General features: G+C 35.7%; 1 protein-coding gene across 3 annotated transcripts in view; it reads right to left on the bottom strand.

Annotated features, from left to right (window-relative positions):
- LOC138127051 (zinc finger protein 787-like) overlaps positions 1–17,970 on the bottom strand; it is a 185,496-nt gene extending 167,526 nt beyond the window's left edge. For 2 of the 3 annotated variants that reach the window (XR_011158076.1, XM_069042915.1), the window contains exon 1: positions 17,195–17,970. Coding sequence is in view for 2 of the 3 variants with exons in the window: in XM_069042915.1 (XP_068899016.1) it covers positions 17,195–17,389 (195 nt within the window). In the remaining variant the exon portion in view is untranslated. The remainder of the gene's footprint in view (positions 1–17,194) is intronic. The other variant, XM_069042916.1, reaches the window with a different exon arrangement.
- Positions 17,971–18,650: the final 680 nt, after the last annotated feature.

Raw genomic sequence — 18,650 nt, 5'->3', positions numbered from 1 at the left:
CGATTGTTCTGTCACCATAAATTATGTAAATAAGTATGTAATTGTATTGCAAATAGTAAATTTCTAGTTTTGTTTGCAAGCTGATAACAAATACTATAAAAATAAATTGTTAATATGTAAATATTGATACATTTATCTATTTGGCAAAGGTAGATACAAAATAAATTTGTAATGTTTCCAATGCTGTAGTTACATCTGTGTCAAAAAGTGCCTTTTGTCCGAGCCTGTCTTCAATAAGCCTCGGCTGCGCCTCGGCCAGAAACCTCAAGGTCGGGAAAAAAGATGCACTTTTGGCCCTGCTACACAAATATTTATTATTTCACGTTTTAATAAAATTTTCTCTTATTTCACTTAATTAATATTTGCAGTCAAGAATGTCATTTTCAAAATTTCAATCAAATATTTACCTATTTTCTTTTTGTTTCATTTTACTTATACAACGTTTTTGACATTCTCCTTTCTATTCAGATATCATTTCCAACTTTAAATCGATCTTTCCATTTTTTTGCACCAAACTGTCACCTATTCTGGTCTTCTAGTTTTCCTTTTTCATTGTGTTGATACTTTGTACTCTCTTACTTCTCACTTTGATTCGTTTTTTTTCTATTTCACTTCACCTCGCAGACGTTATTTTCATTTGTCAGCTTCTCTACTTTCTTTATTTTTTAAAACGTTCCATTTTCCAGTCTCGACATCATTTCTTCTCGTAGATCCTATAAATAGGCTTTACCTGACACATTTTCCAAATTGTCTTTTCCATTAAATAGTTGTTCCCTCTCAAATTTTGTTCATTTATGTAACATTCTTTTCGTTTCTTCTTCTATCCAACTATTTCCTTTTTGGATTTTCAAAACTGAAACGAAACTTTCCACTTCCCAATATCTCGACTCAAATTCTTTTCTCATTATTTCTTCTAAACCCAAAGACTAACCTCCCAATTGATTAATTTTTAAATCGATTTACATTTTTTGTTCTTTTTCCTTTAATCTTCTTTATAAATTGCAACTTTCACTACGTGTCTTCTACGATATTCAATTTTTTACCGCACAAACTCCATAACCTAATCCACTGTTAATTTCCCGTTTAATTTAATTTTTAATTTACATGTATTCTATTTTTTCTATAATTAGAACGTGATGTTCTCGTCCGCATTAAATATCACGTATAGCGATCTCGTCCAATAAATAACCGCGGCGTAGTTGTGCCCCCTTGTGGCACACCTTGCCACAACAAACGCATTCTAAACCGCACGTCCCACTCTCATTAGACACGGAAATCTTTTCACTCTCAAAAACTTCGAAAATTAGAAAAAAAACATGAAATTAATGGAGTCGAGATTTTTTCAATTTGAAATAGAGAGTAATAGTGTACATGTGGAGCATCAGGTGTGGACCACCGCCGAGCCTCGACCCGCGGACTCGGGAGCGGCCTTCCGCTCTTTCACCGGTGAAAGAGTACAATCGCGGGTATTCATCATACCGCTCTGTTACAGAAATGATATGTTTATGAAACACATTTACCGGTGTTATCGCGGCTATTATTGTCACCGTGGACGCTTTCTCACTTAATCTGCCGTTGGAATCACCGGGTTGCTCGCTTAATCCAGAATTGATATCTTTATTACAAAGAGATAACCATCAGGTTCTGAACGCGCTCTTGTAACGGATATCTTTGATCCCTCAATTACTTGCAGTTTTTTCTTTTCCACACGTTATCACTTAACGAAAGGGGCCCGGCCGTGGCCCACTTCTGCCCCGCACCAACTCTTCCTCATCTTCTTTCAGCATCACATTCTTACTACCGTAATGAGTCCACCGGTGTCATTTCTAACAGAAAGCTTCACCCAAATTGATCTTCTCCCATTGCCACAAAATCAACTAGTTGCCATCGCAAACACCAGATTCGAGTTCACTTGAAACTTTCTGGCGGTACTACGTTATTGACAAGTGTCATTTGAAAGGTGTTCAGCTGTAATCCGTGGAAGTACTCGCGAGATGGGATTGCGCTTTGGGTGTTCTTTTATTATAAAGACAATCAGAGCTACCGTTTTTGTGATTAATGCGGTTCGTTATCTATTCCAGAAGGGGTAATTACATGTTGCGCTTAATATCGTTACAGAAATGCAAATAAAACCGAGTTGAAGGTGAAAGAGTCAAATTATACACATGGCACATTCCAATGCCACATATCTATAATTATATTATCATCAGCCTCGTGGTATCATAAAAATTGGTAATATTACGCTTCCTTAATGTGTATGGACGTTATATAAAGCTGGCAAAAAAGTTGTTGTTTTGTTGTGTGGCGGCCGTTAAAATGATGGTACTGCTCTGGTACCACCTAATTGCGTTCATGAAGCTGCTATTAATAAGAGAGCATTTTTTCCAAGTAAAAGAGTAAGCTTCACGCGGAGAAACCGCACTTTCCTGCAAACCGGAGCAAAAAATCGTCTCATTTTTCATAATAAATCCGGAGAGTCACTTTCATATCAAATGTCGTCGAGTTGTGTTCGAGCTGGGTGACCGCAACCTTGCCACTACTTTCTCCGGGCGTCGAGATTTATGACATCAGATTTTTTCTCCCATTTGGACCGTCTAGCGGACCATTACGGAAACGGCGAAACACGCCTAATTAAATTAGAGAAAAATCCGAAATATATGACTTTCGAATGAATTCAATTAGCGCAGAATTCTCCAGCATCTATCTACTACCTACTAAAGTCGAGAGATTTTTTGTGGTGGACATCAATGCGTGAAATGAACGCTATCGACGGCCGAGAGGAATCTGGAGCAGAGCGATCGTTGCTCTTGGGCTTTTGCAAAAACCGAATCGGAGGCAACCTTCATGGTTGCCGCTCGAATCGCGCATTCCGGGATCTACCTGCACTGTTGTTGTCATAATCTGCACGGATTTGGAGTGGCGGTACTCGCTCCGCGTTTTGGGAGCAAATTAATGAAGAAGGCGTAGGCACCGGACTTAGATGACCGATTGCGACCTCTTTCTTAATTACATTCCGTTTTTTACCAAAATTAACACACTCTAGTTTGGCGCGGTCCCGGTGGTACCTTCTCCATCACAGCCGAACCGCACTCTCGACGTCTTCATAGTACCCGCGTATGAGTGATTGTGATGAAGTTGCAACGGTACTTTCTCACATAAAAAAATATCATGTCAGCATCGATCTCGAAAGAAAATTAATCTGACAAACGGTCTTCGGTTCTGAGTATTGGGCAACAGTATCGATTCCAGCTGGGGAGATCGGCCGCGGTACGATCGGTACCTCAGAAGAGACAGTTTGAGCTATTGCAAATAACCCGTTGACGTGAGCGTAGGTTTCTCAAAAGATGTGGTCATTTATTAGACTCGGGTGAATTATGAAGTGAGATATTTTGTAAATATTGTGGTACCGCAAGAAGCTACAACTAAACGAGCAGCAGGCTCGACGTAATTCGAACCAAAAAGTGTTTGGCAATAAATCAGCCCAAAATTATTTTTTTAAATTCTCACCGGTCGCTCATTAATACGTGATGGAAATAATTTGGGGCCATAAATCAGCCGATTTGGTCATTCCCGCCGATTAATCATAAACCTCGCAGGGTAGTACCGTCCGTACGCGTTCGCGACATATAAGTACTCCTTCACCTGCGCACCATCCATTATGATAATAATTTCACCCGTAACTCATAACTTGGTTAATAAGCAATTAATAAGCTCGGCATTCATTTGCTATTTGCTGGTCGTACTGGTGGTTCCAGTGGGCACAACGAAATAAGTCGCTTCGACAAAAGTGTAGTACCACCGGTCACGATTTTCATTAATAATTCCTGTACAAGGTACGCATAATCGATATTTCGTGTGAGTACCCGGTACAAAATCAGTACCGCACTCTAATAGACACGAATAGGTGTAAATTATGTGCGCTGTAGTCTCCACAGAAATGATTAAAAGCTCCATTGTTGTTTCAGACGACTGAATGCGAGTAAATGGACATCGGTACTTTACATGTATGGGTTAGTCGCCTCTGGAACTGTCCATGCGGAACTAGTTCAGAGCTGAAGATGATGTTTAGTAGGTTACAATAGAAGTACAAGTAAACTGTCCGAACGCCTCCAGATGTGTGCCAACCAATTATCAATAAATATCCGCACAGCGATCACGTTTGCTACACAAAATAACACGCCCTGTGTGGCAAAAAATCTAGCACCAAGCAAAAACACTAGCTCTGAAATACGGAAATGTTTCAAGTGGCACTCAAGTTGTTGGTGTTTATTGTGCCAAGCTCCATTCAAATTATGTTATTACCGACAATCATCGCAATCGCACCAACAGATTTACCTAAGAGCACCCACACGTGTCGGTTTAAGAGAAAAAAAAAAGAATGAAATCAAGTAGATAAGAAGAAGAAGAAGAATTATTCAAACCCCAATTACCCATTATTTGTCAAATTGTAGTACTAAATAGTGCTGGTCGTAGATTTTGCTGTGGGAGTAAATGTTGCAACATGTGAGTACTACATAGGTGTATCCATAAAAGTGAAAGTGTTGGCACAGACAAAAACAATAACTTAATTTGAAGAATTTGGAGAAATTTAGAAGAAGAAGAAATGAAGAAGTAGATAAAAAAGAAGATTTCTGGATCGCAAGTGGATGAGGATTAGAACGTGCATTCATCTTGAGCTTGTCATTACACGTGGATCATTTATGGAAAAAAGAGCTTAAGTGGAGGGGTAATGATGGGTGGAAAAGAGGTAGACTGTTAGTACTTCGCTGATGATGTAATGACGTTGGCAAAAAGTGGAAAGAAAAAATTGGAAGTAAGTGAAAGAATGTATAAACTTGAATTATTGTTTCTGAAGAAATAGTAAGAAAGAAAAGCGATGATGTTGATGCACAACTTGACAGAAGACATTTTAATGGGCATAATGGAAGAATCCGAGTTGTACAAGAAATAGAGATATTGGAGATGGAGGAAAAATGGAAGACAGAAGTGTCAGATGAAATCTAGAAGGTTTAGAACGAAACATCTGGCAGAACGTAACGTGAGATGTAAATCGATAATGACATATTTTACGTACGTGCGGTAACGTGAAGTTACCACACTAGTGCGATAAAGCATGATTTGTGTACTTTTGCCGGTAACCGCATTAGCTGTAATCTCGATGTTCAAAGAAATACTTGAATGGTCTGTATTTTCGTAGTAGAATGAAAAATAACATAAGACCATGGTACCGTTTCAGGCCTTCGTTAATTTTTTTGACAAAAACTATGGGCACCATCTACACGACTTGCAGAAACTTATCTCTTGATGTCATTATTTTGCAATTTCTGCACTAAATCACTCGAATTCATCGTCAATGGTTACGAACAGCACTGTAACTTTTTTCACTTTACTCGAATCCTTTACTTTACGCCCCATTAAACAATTACGTTTCCGCAGCGCCTCTCCTCGCCACATTTCTGTTGAAAATGTCCCGTTTCAGGTATCTACCTACTTTTTAAAGTAAAAGCGTCGATCCGACCTCTGATATGCATAATTAGGCGATGGTGTTATCAGTTAGTGATCGGCGCGTAGAGTCAAGTGGAGCTTCACGGGCGTTGTATGGTCGGCACCAGGATATAAGGAAGTAGTGCACTGACTTCACCGGGCATACGCCCCAGGCCTGCGGTCAGAGCTGACCATAACGATATCTCAGAACCGCAGGCAAAGAACGCTCACCTCCTTAAGAAGATGCTCTTATTATTTTACCGTTCATTTCAGATAACTTCTACACTATCATTTGCCTAACAAAATCCGACCTGACGTGATCTATCGCTTCCTGAAAAACTGAGCGGCCGTCCCACGAATCGATCGCGCACTAATTACAGAAAGCGAAGCTGTGATCTTTTTTTCTTATTGAATAAGCACACAATGCGTTCTCACTTGGTAGAGAGTGAATCGGATTCCCGGGATTCAACAATATGAGAGCGTGTAACCGCGCCCGTCATGTTTTGATAATTACATTATTACAATAACCGCATGCTCCAGCAATTAAATCTATCGGAGAGCGGAGAAAGTCGCCCCTGCTCGTCTCCACCCATTGTGTTCTTCGCCCAACACTCCACGTGACGGTAGGCAACAGTCAAAAGTTTTGACCACCAATTCTCTCCGACCGAGATACTATCTTTACCCAAAATGAGATCATCCCACAAGAATCGAAGATAATTTACGAGCACTAGTAGTACGATTCGTGCCGATAAACTGCATAGGTAGCACAAACTGGTCACAATCTGACTCACAGATTACAACCTCTCTTACACCAAACGCTTGTTTTACGACTGCTGTCAATTAAATCATATTTATTAGACTACAAACAACTCGTCTTGACATAACGTTAGCCAAATATTTCGAGAATTATTTTAATAGCCTGGAAACGCCATCGATAACGGTACCGATAAATAAGTAAATAAATAACAATTAAAAAAACGTTAAATGGGTCAATTCGCTTAATTGTCTAGCATCTCTCGAAACCTCGATCGTTAAGGATGCACGCCCAATTTAATTAAACAAATTGAAAAAGTGCGTCGCCACCACTGGACCGTCAACATTACCACTTAATGGACGCGATTAATAACCAACGTTGCCCAAGCTTTATCTAAATGTACCGTACCATCGAATAAATTTGGGCTTATTTGGCCACGGAGAACACAAATCGGTCGCTAGATCGACTCCTGAGACAATTAATTAAAAATACAGTTAATTATTACCCAAACACGATTACCGAAGTTTTGAGGTTATGTTTTCTTGCTTCGCTCAAAATCAACATTTTTCAGTTTCTCTGCTCTCATTTCGTTATTCACGAATGTACCAGCTCACAGCTTGCTGAAAAGGTACCAAAAAGGACTCACTGGGGCGCTAATTACTGAAAAAACTTACCCCATGATTGTAAACAAAGCGATTTGTTATCGCAGTTTTTAATCGAAACATCATGCAGGAAGAACTGACACTTTTTAGTCTGGCCTTCTGTGGTTCAGTGATATTTCTCATCGCGCCTCCGCGGAAGAGTCGCTCTTTCTCTTTGATTCAGACCCGCTGGTCTAGAATGACATAACCTCAAAGTTGAAGACAAACACGACAAATCTTCAGGTGATCTCCGATAACCGTTTGTTTCCTAAAATGGGTTTATGTGTGTTGCGACAATCGATAAAAATTGTGAGATAAATTGATAAATCAACGGGATCGTCGATATTTCTGTTATACCTAGTTCTGGAAGGTGCGTGCAAATGCGAGTGTCCAACTGTCCAGTTGTCGACAAATCAAGTGAAAGTACTAAAGGGCCTGGTCCGGCGCCATTTGAATAGAAAACGAATAAATAAGAATGAGTTAAAAGATGTGTCGTTAGGATGAAGGCAAAGTTACGGTCGCAAGAGTAGTATATTCAAATTACCGGTCGTAATAAACATGCAGCAGCCGATCGCAATTATATCTAAACTTATCGGCCGTGCCTACGCCCTGTATATCTGTCATCGACAGTCGTAAAAATATATATACGGATAAAATACGCCTCATATGTTTGTAATCTCGTAACTGGTATCAAACACGGTACCTTTACACCTTGGTAACTTGTGGTACGGAAATTTGGGTCCTTTGGTGTTGTTGCACTTCAATCGGTAATACCTTTTCACGCTCGCGAACACAGAAAAATTCAACTTGGCATTAACGGTAGCTCTCGTTGCGCATTTGCAATAAATACCATTCGATTAACGTGTTTCCTACTCTCCTCCAGCACTTTATTGTGAATATATTACGAATTGAATGGTGACTTCATTAGAAGGACATGTTTCTGCACAATTTTACCGCAAGGTGAAGGCGGCACTTATCAGAAAATATCAACGAGAATGTTTCACGAAATCGTCACTTTCAGTTTTGCTCTTCTTGCTTTTGGTAGTTAACAATGTGAGGCTGGTTAAAATGTGACCACCATAAGCCTATTTATGACACGCTACACATTGAAATGCAAACTAGCAATAAAAACTTAGGCAGTTGCTAATTTTACGAACCCATATGACCATTAACTTTATTGTTGTCATTAATTTTTATGTCTATAAACTTTCACAAATGCTAAAGTACCAGCTTAATGTAATAATAACTGGTAGTTAAATCGACGAATAGTGTTAAATTGAGAATTATTCCACACGGGCAGTTGACACTGTTGATAGTGATGGTACGTCAGGTGTTGCGATGTAATTCTTGGCAGCGCGGAGGAAATTAATGTTAAGAGTTAAAACGGATTTTTGGGAAAAACGTGTGATAAGAATTGGGAAAAATTAATTTTAATCTTAACAAAATTTTGTTGTTGAATGTATAAAAATTAAAAATTTAATTAAAAAAATATATACTACTGGAATGTCTACGTTAATTATCAATAAAAAATGTAAAGTCAAAGTGCCTTCTTGATCTTTCTTCTGTAATAAGCAATCATAAAAAATAGAATTTTTTATTAAAATCTTAACTGACAAACATAAGTGACGAATTTTTCATTAAGCTTGTCTGGTAACAATAATAAAAGACAAAATTACAAAAATCATTAGTTAAATAGAAATGTAATACATAATTTGTTAAAATTTTTATGTTCGACAATAAACTAAAAGATTTAATTATTTTGAAAAAACTTAATTGGTCTTTTCATCTGATATGCAATATGAATAAAATCGAATTTATTACTATCTGTCAATTAAATAAAAATTAAGGTAGCCAGAGTCCTAGAGTTACTTTTTACTACTTTCTTCTTTACATCGTTGACAGCTTTAATCTTTGTCCGCAGGGATATTCAAAAGTTTTTTGCAAGTTACTACAATCACATTTAAATATTTTAATTAGGGATAATTGCATCTGATTTGACGTTTATGACATTTGACACTTTGACACCTTTTCCCCCAAATACAACTTACAACTACATACAGGGTAAAATCGATATACATCAGAATATTAAAACCCCAGGATCCTCAGACCATTTGTGAAAATCACATGCATTCAGTTTTGCGCTATACCTCCGCAAGAGGGCAGAAATGTCATGTATGTACAGTTTGAGGACAAAATAGAGTCCGCCACTGACATCACATTAGGAAGAATAGTTGTAGCAGTAGTAGTATTCAGAGTATTTTTGGGCTATTTCATTCATAGTAAGATTTTGTGACTCTCTGTTTTTAAGTGTTTCTGAGGCAATTTAAGTTTCGATTGATTAGAGCTTCCAGAAGCGTCTCGTTTGGGATGGAATTAAGTTAATTGGACTTTATAAATTTAAAATGTTTAACCACATTTATTGAAGATACTATGGTTTAGTTTAGATATTCAATTTCACCCTGTATAATAAAAGATACAACATCTAAAAACTAAATGTTTTGATAAAAATAATGTTCAAGTTTGCCTCTTGCCAGCCTGTTGAAATGAAATCTAATTCTTTCTCGCTCATATATGACAGTTAATTATAAAATACAATTTAATTTAATTTGATTTCAGTACTTTTTCACTTAATTGTATGAAATTAATTTTTAAAATATCAACCAAAATGTATTCTGTCGTTTTTACTGTATCAAAACAAGAAAATATGGCTTTGGTCCTATATGTATATCTATGTTATGAATTAAAAAAAAAAGTAATATCTTCCCTTAAAAAAATTCCAATTTATGAGAAAATAACCGCTGAAATATTTTTTTGTTCGACACTGTCAGAATTTGAGAATTTTCTCCTATGTGAACGGATTTTGATAAATGTGATAACTTGTCAAAACGAAACGTCAAGTTAATTTTAAAGGGTTTTAAGTGATTTGGAGCCTTTAAGGGGGTCGTCAAACAAAAAAAACTTGTATTCAACTCGTTCGTGTGTAAATTGGGCCTTTTTTGGTACTCGTGGGCCTTTAAAACGCTCGTTTCACTGGCGTTTTAAAATGGCCCACGCGTGCCAAAAAAAGCCCAATTTACACATGAACTCGTTAAATAATAATAACTATTTTTTTATTTTACTTGGAATAACAATATGTATTTATTATTATTATAAATAGGGGGCAAGCCATCTAGGTTGGATTTGGATATTCCTATGAAGTAATGAAACAATTGAATAATATTGGTGTATTTTTTGACCGGATGTTTTAAATTGACACGACATTAAAAAAAATTAGGTTAAGTCGGTTATGTTTATGCTATTACAAAAATGAACCTTTGATCGTAAATTTCAAATTTGCCTGTCAACACTGTCAAAGTTGACAACCGGAAATGCGTTTAGATTACAGTGGTACCAAAATCATTCAAATTTGCATTGTTACCAACAGATTCAGACATTCTTGATCACGCCGTATTATCATTTGTTTTACATTACGACCACTTTTTACACGACATTTATTCATTAAACGAAGTTTATTCATTATTATTATTGTTATTATAAGATTGAGCTGTACTTATACCTTCGCTTATTATCATCTGTCCGCTTCGTAATCTAAATTTTTCCAAATTATATTTTGGTCTGATTTTAAGTACCTAAATTGTGTTTTTAGGGAAAACCTAATTAAGATTAAACACTATCAAGGTGTGTCAAATATCACAAATGTCACATAAGATCATATGTACCTAAATGTGAAATCACAAGTATTTTTGTATGATGCGTAATTAAGTATACCTAATGAAAGTATGTAAATGTAATTAGGAGATTCATCCAACGTTTTAAACATACAAAATTTGTTGTTGGCACTACCAACCACATAAAGTAGAAAGTACTAGAAGGGTAGTTCTGTGGACCTTACTGTTTATCTAATCTTATAGTGGAAGGATTCTGATGAATTGTCGTTAGAAGTTCTTGAGTAGGTACTATTGCGGGCAAAAAAAGTGGGACATCAAATTTCTGTCAGTTTTGAAAAATTCGATGTAGTTCAAGCTTTATTGTCATTTTTTTGACACTATTCCAGCTGACAGTTTAAAAATTTATTTTATACTCCTATTTTCCTTTTCCAAATGCCCTCTTCTTTTGATAAAGGTAGATTTTGATTGGAACTTTGCATTAAATAAATATTCACTACGTGCTTACTTACAATCATTCCCTACAACTTACAATACTTAATGATAACGTCAGTCAATTGAAAGTAGGGTTAGAATCAGGTAAGGGTTATTTCACATTAAAAGTCAAGAAAATGACGTTGATATCCCACTTTTTTTTTGCCCGCAGTAGTACTTAATTTTAAAATGATGATAAAATTAAACGAGACTAAAGCAAAGATTGACAGTTCGCGTAGTTCATTATTTTGTCGTTGGCGCTACAGAAAATCTGTCAAAATAAGCCAACACGCTTCTAATTTCCTACCACCTCTCTCACAATCAGATATAATCTATTTATATTCCTAGAAAACTTACTTATTTAGAATTCCAGAAACTTCTACAAACATATTGTTTGCAAAGCATACACTTAAACAATAATCTGCCATGATTTCATTTCTATTGTAATTATATTATGCTAAGTTGAAAATTAATTGAACAAAATTCCTTCACGTGCAGACAAGTTATATCCATTTAAATCTTTATGGTTATGTTCATTACATAAAAACTGAATTACTTTGAAAGCTTGGAAATGCTCAATTCTCTCAAAGCAAAGATGAAATAACGCCAAGATCAATAAACTCGGCTGATGCTACATTTATAACTATATAAGATAAGACGAAATGTAAAGTTGTAGGTCTGGGGAAGAATGAGGTAAACTTGTAATGTTTTATGTAATCTTTAACAGTTATCACTATCAGTGTTATCACCCTTATTTTGGGGCACCCAGTAGAGCTTCGACAAATTGAAACAGTACGAGTGCTTATCTTGACATTCTTTAATCTGCGTTACGGTTTCAAGTTTATTGCAACAAATCTTGATAAAAATTAGTTACGATTAACTAAGATCCGCCAGACTTCATTTTCTAATTCAGCACACCAAGTGCTCCATCGTGTACACTTTCGCTCTTGGCGAATCTGTTTACTTCCAAAATTTCAGTTTCTGTGACGCAAATCTCACCGAGTAGAATTTCCACAAACGCAATTTTTAATGGCATGCAAAATGTTTATCTGGACGCACTTCATAATTACCCCCATGGGAAAATTCGTAACTTTGAAATTATATCAACCACGTTGATACAATCAAATCTCGCACACAATGAGTCAGATCAGATCTTTTCGTGCATTTTCTGCCGAAGCCCAAAATAGACATTATCTCAATTTTTCCTTAAATTCGTAGATAGTTATGTAATTAATAAGCAAAAAACAATAATTATGCAGATTCGCGAATACGTAAACAAGTTGATATTGTTTCTGAATTTTTTACCATGGTGAAATAACAAAATTTCCAAATGCTGGGGGAACCGTGGATGACGCAATCGCAGAATTTTTCAAATTTTTAATTCACTCAATTACGTTAACTGCGATTTTTTACTCGTCTGACAAAGCTACCGTTTGTAATCGATTCAAGTCACGTTGTCGATAAATAATAATCATTAATAATATTTTCCAGATTTTACGTCACCTCGCGGTATGAGAAAATTATGTCTGGTGTCATTTAACATCGGTATAGGTTGTAAAACACGACAAACAACAAAATAATTGATGGCTGAGCTTTACACCCATGCAACAAAATATCTTTTTCACAAAACCTCAACAAGATGACTTAATTGTGGCTCCTGCACACAATACCAATCCAACTAGTTCTTATCTAGGACCGTAAAGATAAAACTAAACGTGCCTATTACAGAACAATATTTTCCTTGGGTTGTTTCTGCGTCGACGCCACATTTTACAACCTGTATTTATTTACAACTTGTAACTTCGGCTAAGACGTTATAAATTACGGAATTAATTTAATTTTATGTAAATATTTCTAATGTTTCAGTCTTTCTAATCTTGATAAATATTAATAGCTCGCATTTGAAATGTGGATGGATGCAGTCGATTCTTTCACCGGGTTTAACGGATGTTTCCTTAATTTTACTAATTATGTGTAAGCTTCTATCGCAGTTCGTTAACAGTTCAGTAAACCTGAACACTTGCGACTTTATGTCGCACTTAAGCTCTTTTCACCTTGTCACCGGAAATTAACACGAATTTTTCCAAACAAATTTTATACGACTTAATAACAATCAATCATTTATTATCGATCGGGAAGCGGAGGTGCAGAAAGGGAGCAACTGGGATTTGTTTAATTGCACACTGTACAAATGATCCTGACTCAGCACTACTCCATAATGAGACAGTTTCATCATTGACGTGCGCACTTGCAATTATTGAAATAATTAAACTTGAACAATTAAGCCGACATTCATTTTTATTATTGTCCTAGAAAAAACTGTGTTCGCTGTTTAGGTGAAAGGTATTGCAAGTCGAATAAACAATAAAGGAAACCTGGAGACGTAAACTTTATGTAAATCTGATACACCCATAAAAAATTGTTATAAATTTCGGCCCGTTAGGTCGTAAAAACTCAACAATTTTGATTTATGGACGCAGAATACGCGACAAAAATTAAATGAAGTGTCCACATCACAACTGCGTTCTGTTTTGCGTGATTCACTGGGAAACTTTTTCGATTAAAGATGTGCTGTAATCGCAACTATTAAAAAATTGATTTATGGTGCTGCACTAAAATATTTAGTATCTGTGCGTGTTTCGAGGAAACAAGAAGTACGCCTGTCATAATTAACACATCACTGCGCAGAAATGAAAATCACGGAAACAGTAAGAAAGAATCTAGCAGATGAGAATCGGTAAAATTAGAGCATTTTCTTGGCCAACAAAATAATTCATGCTTCCAATAAGTATCATGCGTTCAAATGAAAACCTGGACTCAGTGGGCGTTCAAAAAAGTAAACCATTTGGAACAGTGTAAAGTTTGAATTTCCCGCCGTTTGGCGTGAACGACATTTGTTTATGTTTAATCGATACTCTTCTGTACAATAAAATTAAGCACAAGTCTTACGACTTATTTTCACAATATTTTAGTTGTATAATACGGGTCTGTGGTAATTGATAAAACATTTGAAAACATCTTTGCATTGTTGTCTAAATGACTGATTTACATAAACTTTAAACTATAAAATATTTGCTGTGCTTAATTTTATTGCACAGAAGTGTACATGATTGAATATGTTTTGTTTTCAGTAAAGGGTGCCTTTAGATATTTGTTAATGTAAAACATTGCAAAGAAATAAAAAGAACACAAAGATTTTTTGTTTATAAATTTTAGATTAGCTGTCAACATGCTCTAATTACAAAACAACTGACGGTTTCCGACGCCTACCCAACCCAGGATTTCATTTGAACGCCCGATAGTTCTGAGCTGAGCAACATTCAATTAGAAAATATTTCAAGAAACAAGTTTAACCATGTACGTCCAAAAAGAACAGCGTCAATTGTTCTTGGTTTTAGTTAATTTTGGTAACTAAAAATATTTCTGTCTTGTTTAGCATTTTAACATTTGTTCCACGGTTGCTTCTCGATGTTCTAATTTGTTGTGCGCACTGCAAAACAATGAGATTTGTTGGGCAAACTCGCATGCAGCGCTGTATTTAAATGTCTTTTGTTATTGCGATGAATCAGAAATAAAATAATGAATAAACATGTGGGAACCCTTGTTTTAACATACCTTCAATTTTCCTGTTGCTATTTCTTAAAACACAACAAATTAAAAACGTAAACAGACGTATTAGAAATTTAAATACACTCAGTTCGGTTAATTGTTTATATTTGGTTTTGCATATTTTTGTAATAACAGGACCAGGAACCAGAAGCTTTGATTAATTATGTAGTTTTTTTTTGTTGTTAAGAATCTAAACCTCGCACAAAATTTTACCCATCCGACGCAACAAAATAAAAAAGAATTCATTACTTAAGTAGGTACACTATTCCTCGTCGAGTAAGATTATAACGGGTGTTCAAATGAAAAATTCATCAAGCCAGTAGATTATTATCCGAGAAGATTACATCTTTGCAGTTGGCTTGTCGACAACGTAGGCAATAATGTCTTGGTGTGTATTTGATGCTTTCAACATAAAAAACACATCTAACCTAAAATTTTACAGATCACACATCGCTGTGACTCTCGTCAAATTAAGAGGTTTTGTATTCAATCTTACCAAACATGTAGCCAGAGACATATCCTGCTCTAATTATAAACCTTTTTGATAACCTAACACTCACATTACATGCATATAAAATACATTTTGTCAAAAATGTCACTTCTTAACGTGGTCCTAACCTAACTTTTGTCATTGATCTTCTAAGACATACTTCACAATGTTGCGAAAAATTCAAAGACTACTTGAACTTTTCAATTGAACACTCGATACATCGGTTGTAAACTCTGCTGCATCGTATTGTAGACTCGACGGGGCATGTAAGCTTATTTGACGAGGTATAGTGTATATCAAGATTTAATGGAAAACGTCATTTTATGTAATCACAATTATTTATCAAATTTAACATATATTAATGTCATTAGGGTCCATTTTAAATTAAAAATGTTACTGAGTCTATAAGAAAAATATTTTATTGCTGTTTTACGATTGCAATCAATATAAATCACACTAAGGTACAAGCTGATACTTTTCAGGAGATATTTTTTTTTTGGAGAGAGAAAACAAATCTCAGATTAATTATGAAAACCATTTCTAGTTTTTTACTTTACAAATCGATGCATCAACAACCTGGTAAAGAATTTACACTCAAAATATTATTTTTTTGTTCCACACTGTCAGAATTTGAGAAATTTCTCCTATGTGAACGGATTTTGATAAATGTCACAACTTGTCAAAACGAAACGTCAAGCTAATTTTAAAGGTTTTAAGCGATTTGGAGCCTTTAAGGGGCTCGTCGAACAAAAAAACGTTGTATTCAACTCGTTCGTGTGTAAATTGGGCCTTTTTTGGCACGCGTGGGTCACAAAAAGGCCCAACTTACACACAAACTCCTCAAATAAACTACTATTATATGATTTAGTTATCATTATTTATTACTTTTATTATTATTACATATAAAAAAAATATATTAATTACTTTTGACTACACAAAGAAATTTTCAGTGAATTAAATTTAAAAAAATATATAGATATTGTTTTAAGCAATTCCAAGTAATTTGAAGTGATTTCTTAGAAATTATTTTATTATTTTGTTATATCACAAAAGCCTCAATACACACCGACAAGAAGAATGTAAATCTCCGTTACTTTCATTTATCAAATTATTCACCATTTGATAAATTGTTGTTAGCTATTAGATTTTATTTAACATTTCAACATGATGTATTGAACACCACGCAGTAGTTGGCAATTTATCATTTAGAATTTATTTCAAACTGGAATTTATCTCATCACTCTCTAAACAGTTAAAATCCTTCAAAGAAATTTAAAACGCATTTTTTTGTAAACAATTCGGTCAGTTACTTAATTTTTTAGCAAAGCACAGTCAACTCCGGAAGATTTTCGCTTTTCTATAAATCTTATGAGTACAAAATTTTTAGATTTTATGTTTTTGACACAATTAAATAAAAACCAAAAACGTTTCAAAAAAATTCATTTTTAATTTTTTTTATTTCGTTGTTTCCAATCGAGGGACAACTTTTAGGAGGAACAAGATTTATTTTATTTACATTTTCTGGAACTTTATTTTTAATCTTACAAACTTCTCCAAGTTTACAAACATTTAAAAGAATGTATTTTATTTTTTCCCAGACACTCCCTCTACGTAGCCCCAATATTTTTATTCGCAGATTCTGGTTTATTTTACGTCTCAATACCGCAAATTGGCGTTACATTATTTATTGAAAAAAATATTTAATTAGTATGAAGTAAATATGTAACACCATTTTGTATTTAAATCACCTTTGACTTATTCATACGACGCCTATTCCTTTTCATTATGTTATTACAATCTGTTGTATGTTCTTGACAATTCAATCTCCAATGACAATTCTACAGATTTATTTAAAGAATTTTTGAATAATTCAAGTCGAGAGTAATTATTAATATTCGCATTTAACCGCCAGGAAATATTCTCACAAAAATATAAACAAACATATTTGCATAATAATCATGTGGAAATAATAATAATAACGACCGTGACTACATTTTAATCTTGAGATCTACCACACCGAATAATCACGTTGATACGAAGAAGATGGTGCCATAAATCGCGTAATTTTGGTACTTACATCGTCATCGTCTAGTTGGCCGTAGACGTCGAGCTTGTCGATGCGTATGGTGCCTTGAAAAGGATAACAGAGCGATCCTTGCGCGATGCTCGTGTTGGACCAGACGGAAACCTCAGGTTCGGCGCGTCGCGCGCCCATGCCAGGACCCCTGACGCACAGGCTGAACTCCTGCGGGATCAGGACGCAAGTCTCCATCGTGGTGAAGTCAATCAGTCATTCAATCTCTACTCAGTCAATAACAAAAACACATTCCGTCAAACACAACGAACAGATAACCAGTGCAGGATAACGAGTGTCAAATGAACAGTCCTTAAGGATGTGACGGCGTCCTCGTGTGCGTGTCGGGGTGCACTTAATCTGTCATAGTAGGCGTGAGGGTGGTACCGGGGTGCGAGATGGACGGACGGGGTGCATGTCAGGGTGAGCGGGTGATAGCGCGCGCGACCAGTTTTCAGTGATTCGCGGTGATCTGTGATCTAGTGACCGCAGCCTTGCAGGAGTGGCACTGAACTAGCATTGACCCTCAACAGTCTTACCTCTACCTTAAGTCCCCACCCTCATCAACACGTGGTCGCAGGTAGACCGTTTTCTTGGCGAACTAACAGGTGCTGTTGAACAGCAGCGACCGCAACCGACGGGTGTCAGCTTTGGTTCCATCGCCCGAAAGCTGCACTCTTAAAAAAGTCGCTGCGAGTGAAGAGTTGAACAAAGCTTCGGTGGAGGATTTTTTTAGGCGATTTTTAAACGTCCGAAAATGATATCGCCGAAGAAGAAGAAAACAGTTTTTCCTCAGGATTGTTCATTTTCAACTGGAAAACACAGCAGTCGACGATTTTTTAATTATTCTATGGGTGCTGCGACTCACAGGTTTCGATTAATCTGTCAGAGATGCAATGACATAACAGTACACGTTGTCTGACACTAATAGTTTCCTAATTATGTCAATTTTTTGTTTAGGATCAAAATCAGACACATTATTAAATCTCCCAGGATTGCGGTTAAAAGAATTTTTGATTTTTTTTGTAGAAATAAGGTTCAAAATAACTTGGGCAGCCATATTCTCTTATAATAAAATCTGTTGAATTAGCTTATCAAATAATAAAAATCATTACAGTTGGTGGTTTTTGTTTATTTTGTTGCATCAAAACACCGTTCACGTTGTTTTGGCATAATGAAAGGCCATAATTTATTTTTTAACGTTGGATACACTGCTTGATTTTCGTCACTAAAATGCCTAACATGCTGAATGTCCCTCGATCTCTTCTATTGCAATCTAGTAAAATTGACAACAATGCACGAGCATTGACGCAATTTATAACCTCAAACTTAGAAAAACATAACCTAATTCAACAGGCCAAATTAAGTACAAAATTTCCACGGCCTCCCATTATGTCAAAATAAGGTGAATGCATTTTAAAAATTAAAATAAAAATTGTGAAAACAGCTATACAGAGAG

Source organism: Tenebrio molitor, chromosome 3, assembly GCF_963966145.1.
Source record: "Tenebrio molitor chromosome 3, icTenMoli1.1, whole genome shotgun sequence".
Lineage (NCBI taxonomy): Eukaryota > Metazoa > Arthropoda > Insecta > Coleoptera > Tenebrionidae > Tenebrio > Tenebrio molitor.
Note: the sequence above shows the minus strand (reverse complement) of the source record. Positions and strands in the feature narration are given on the sequence as shown.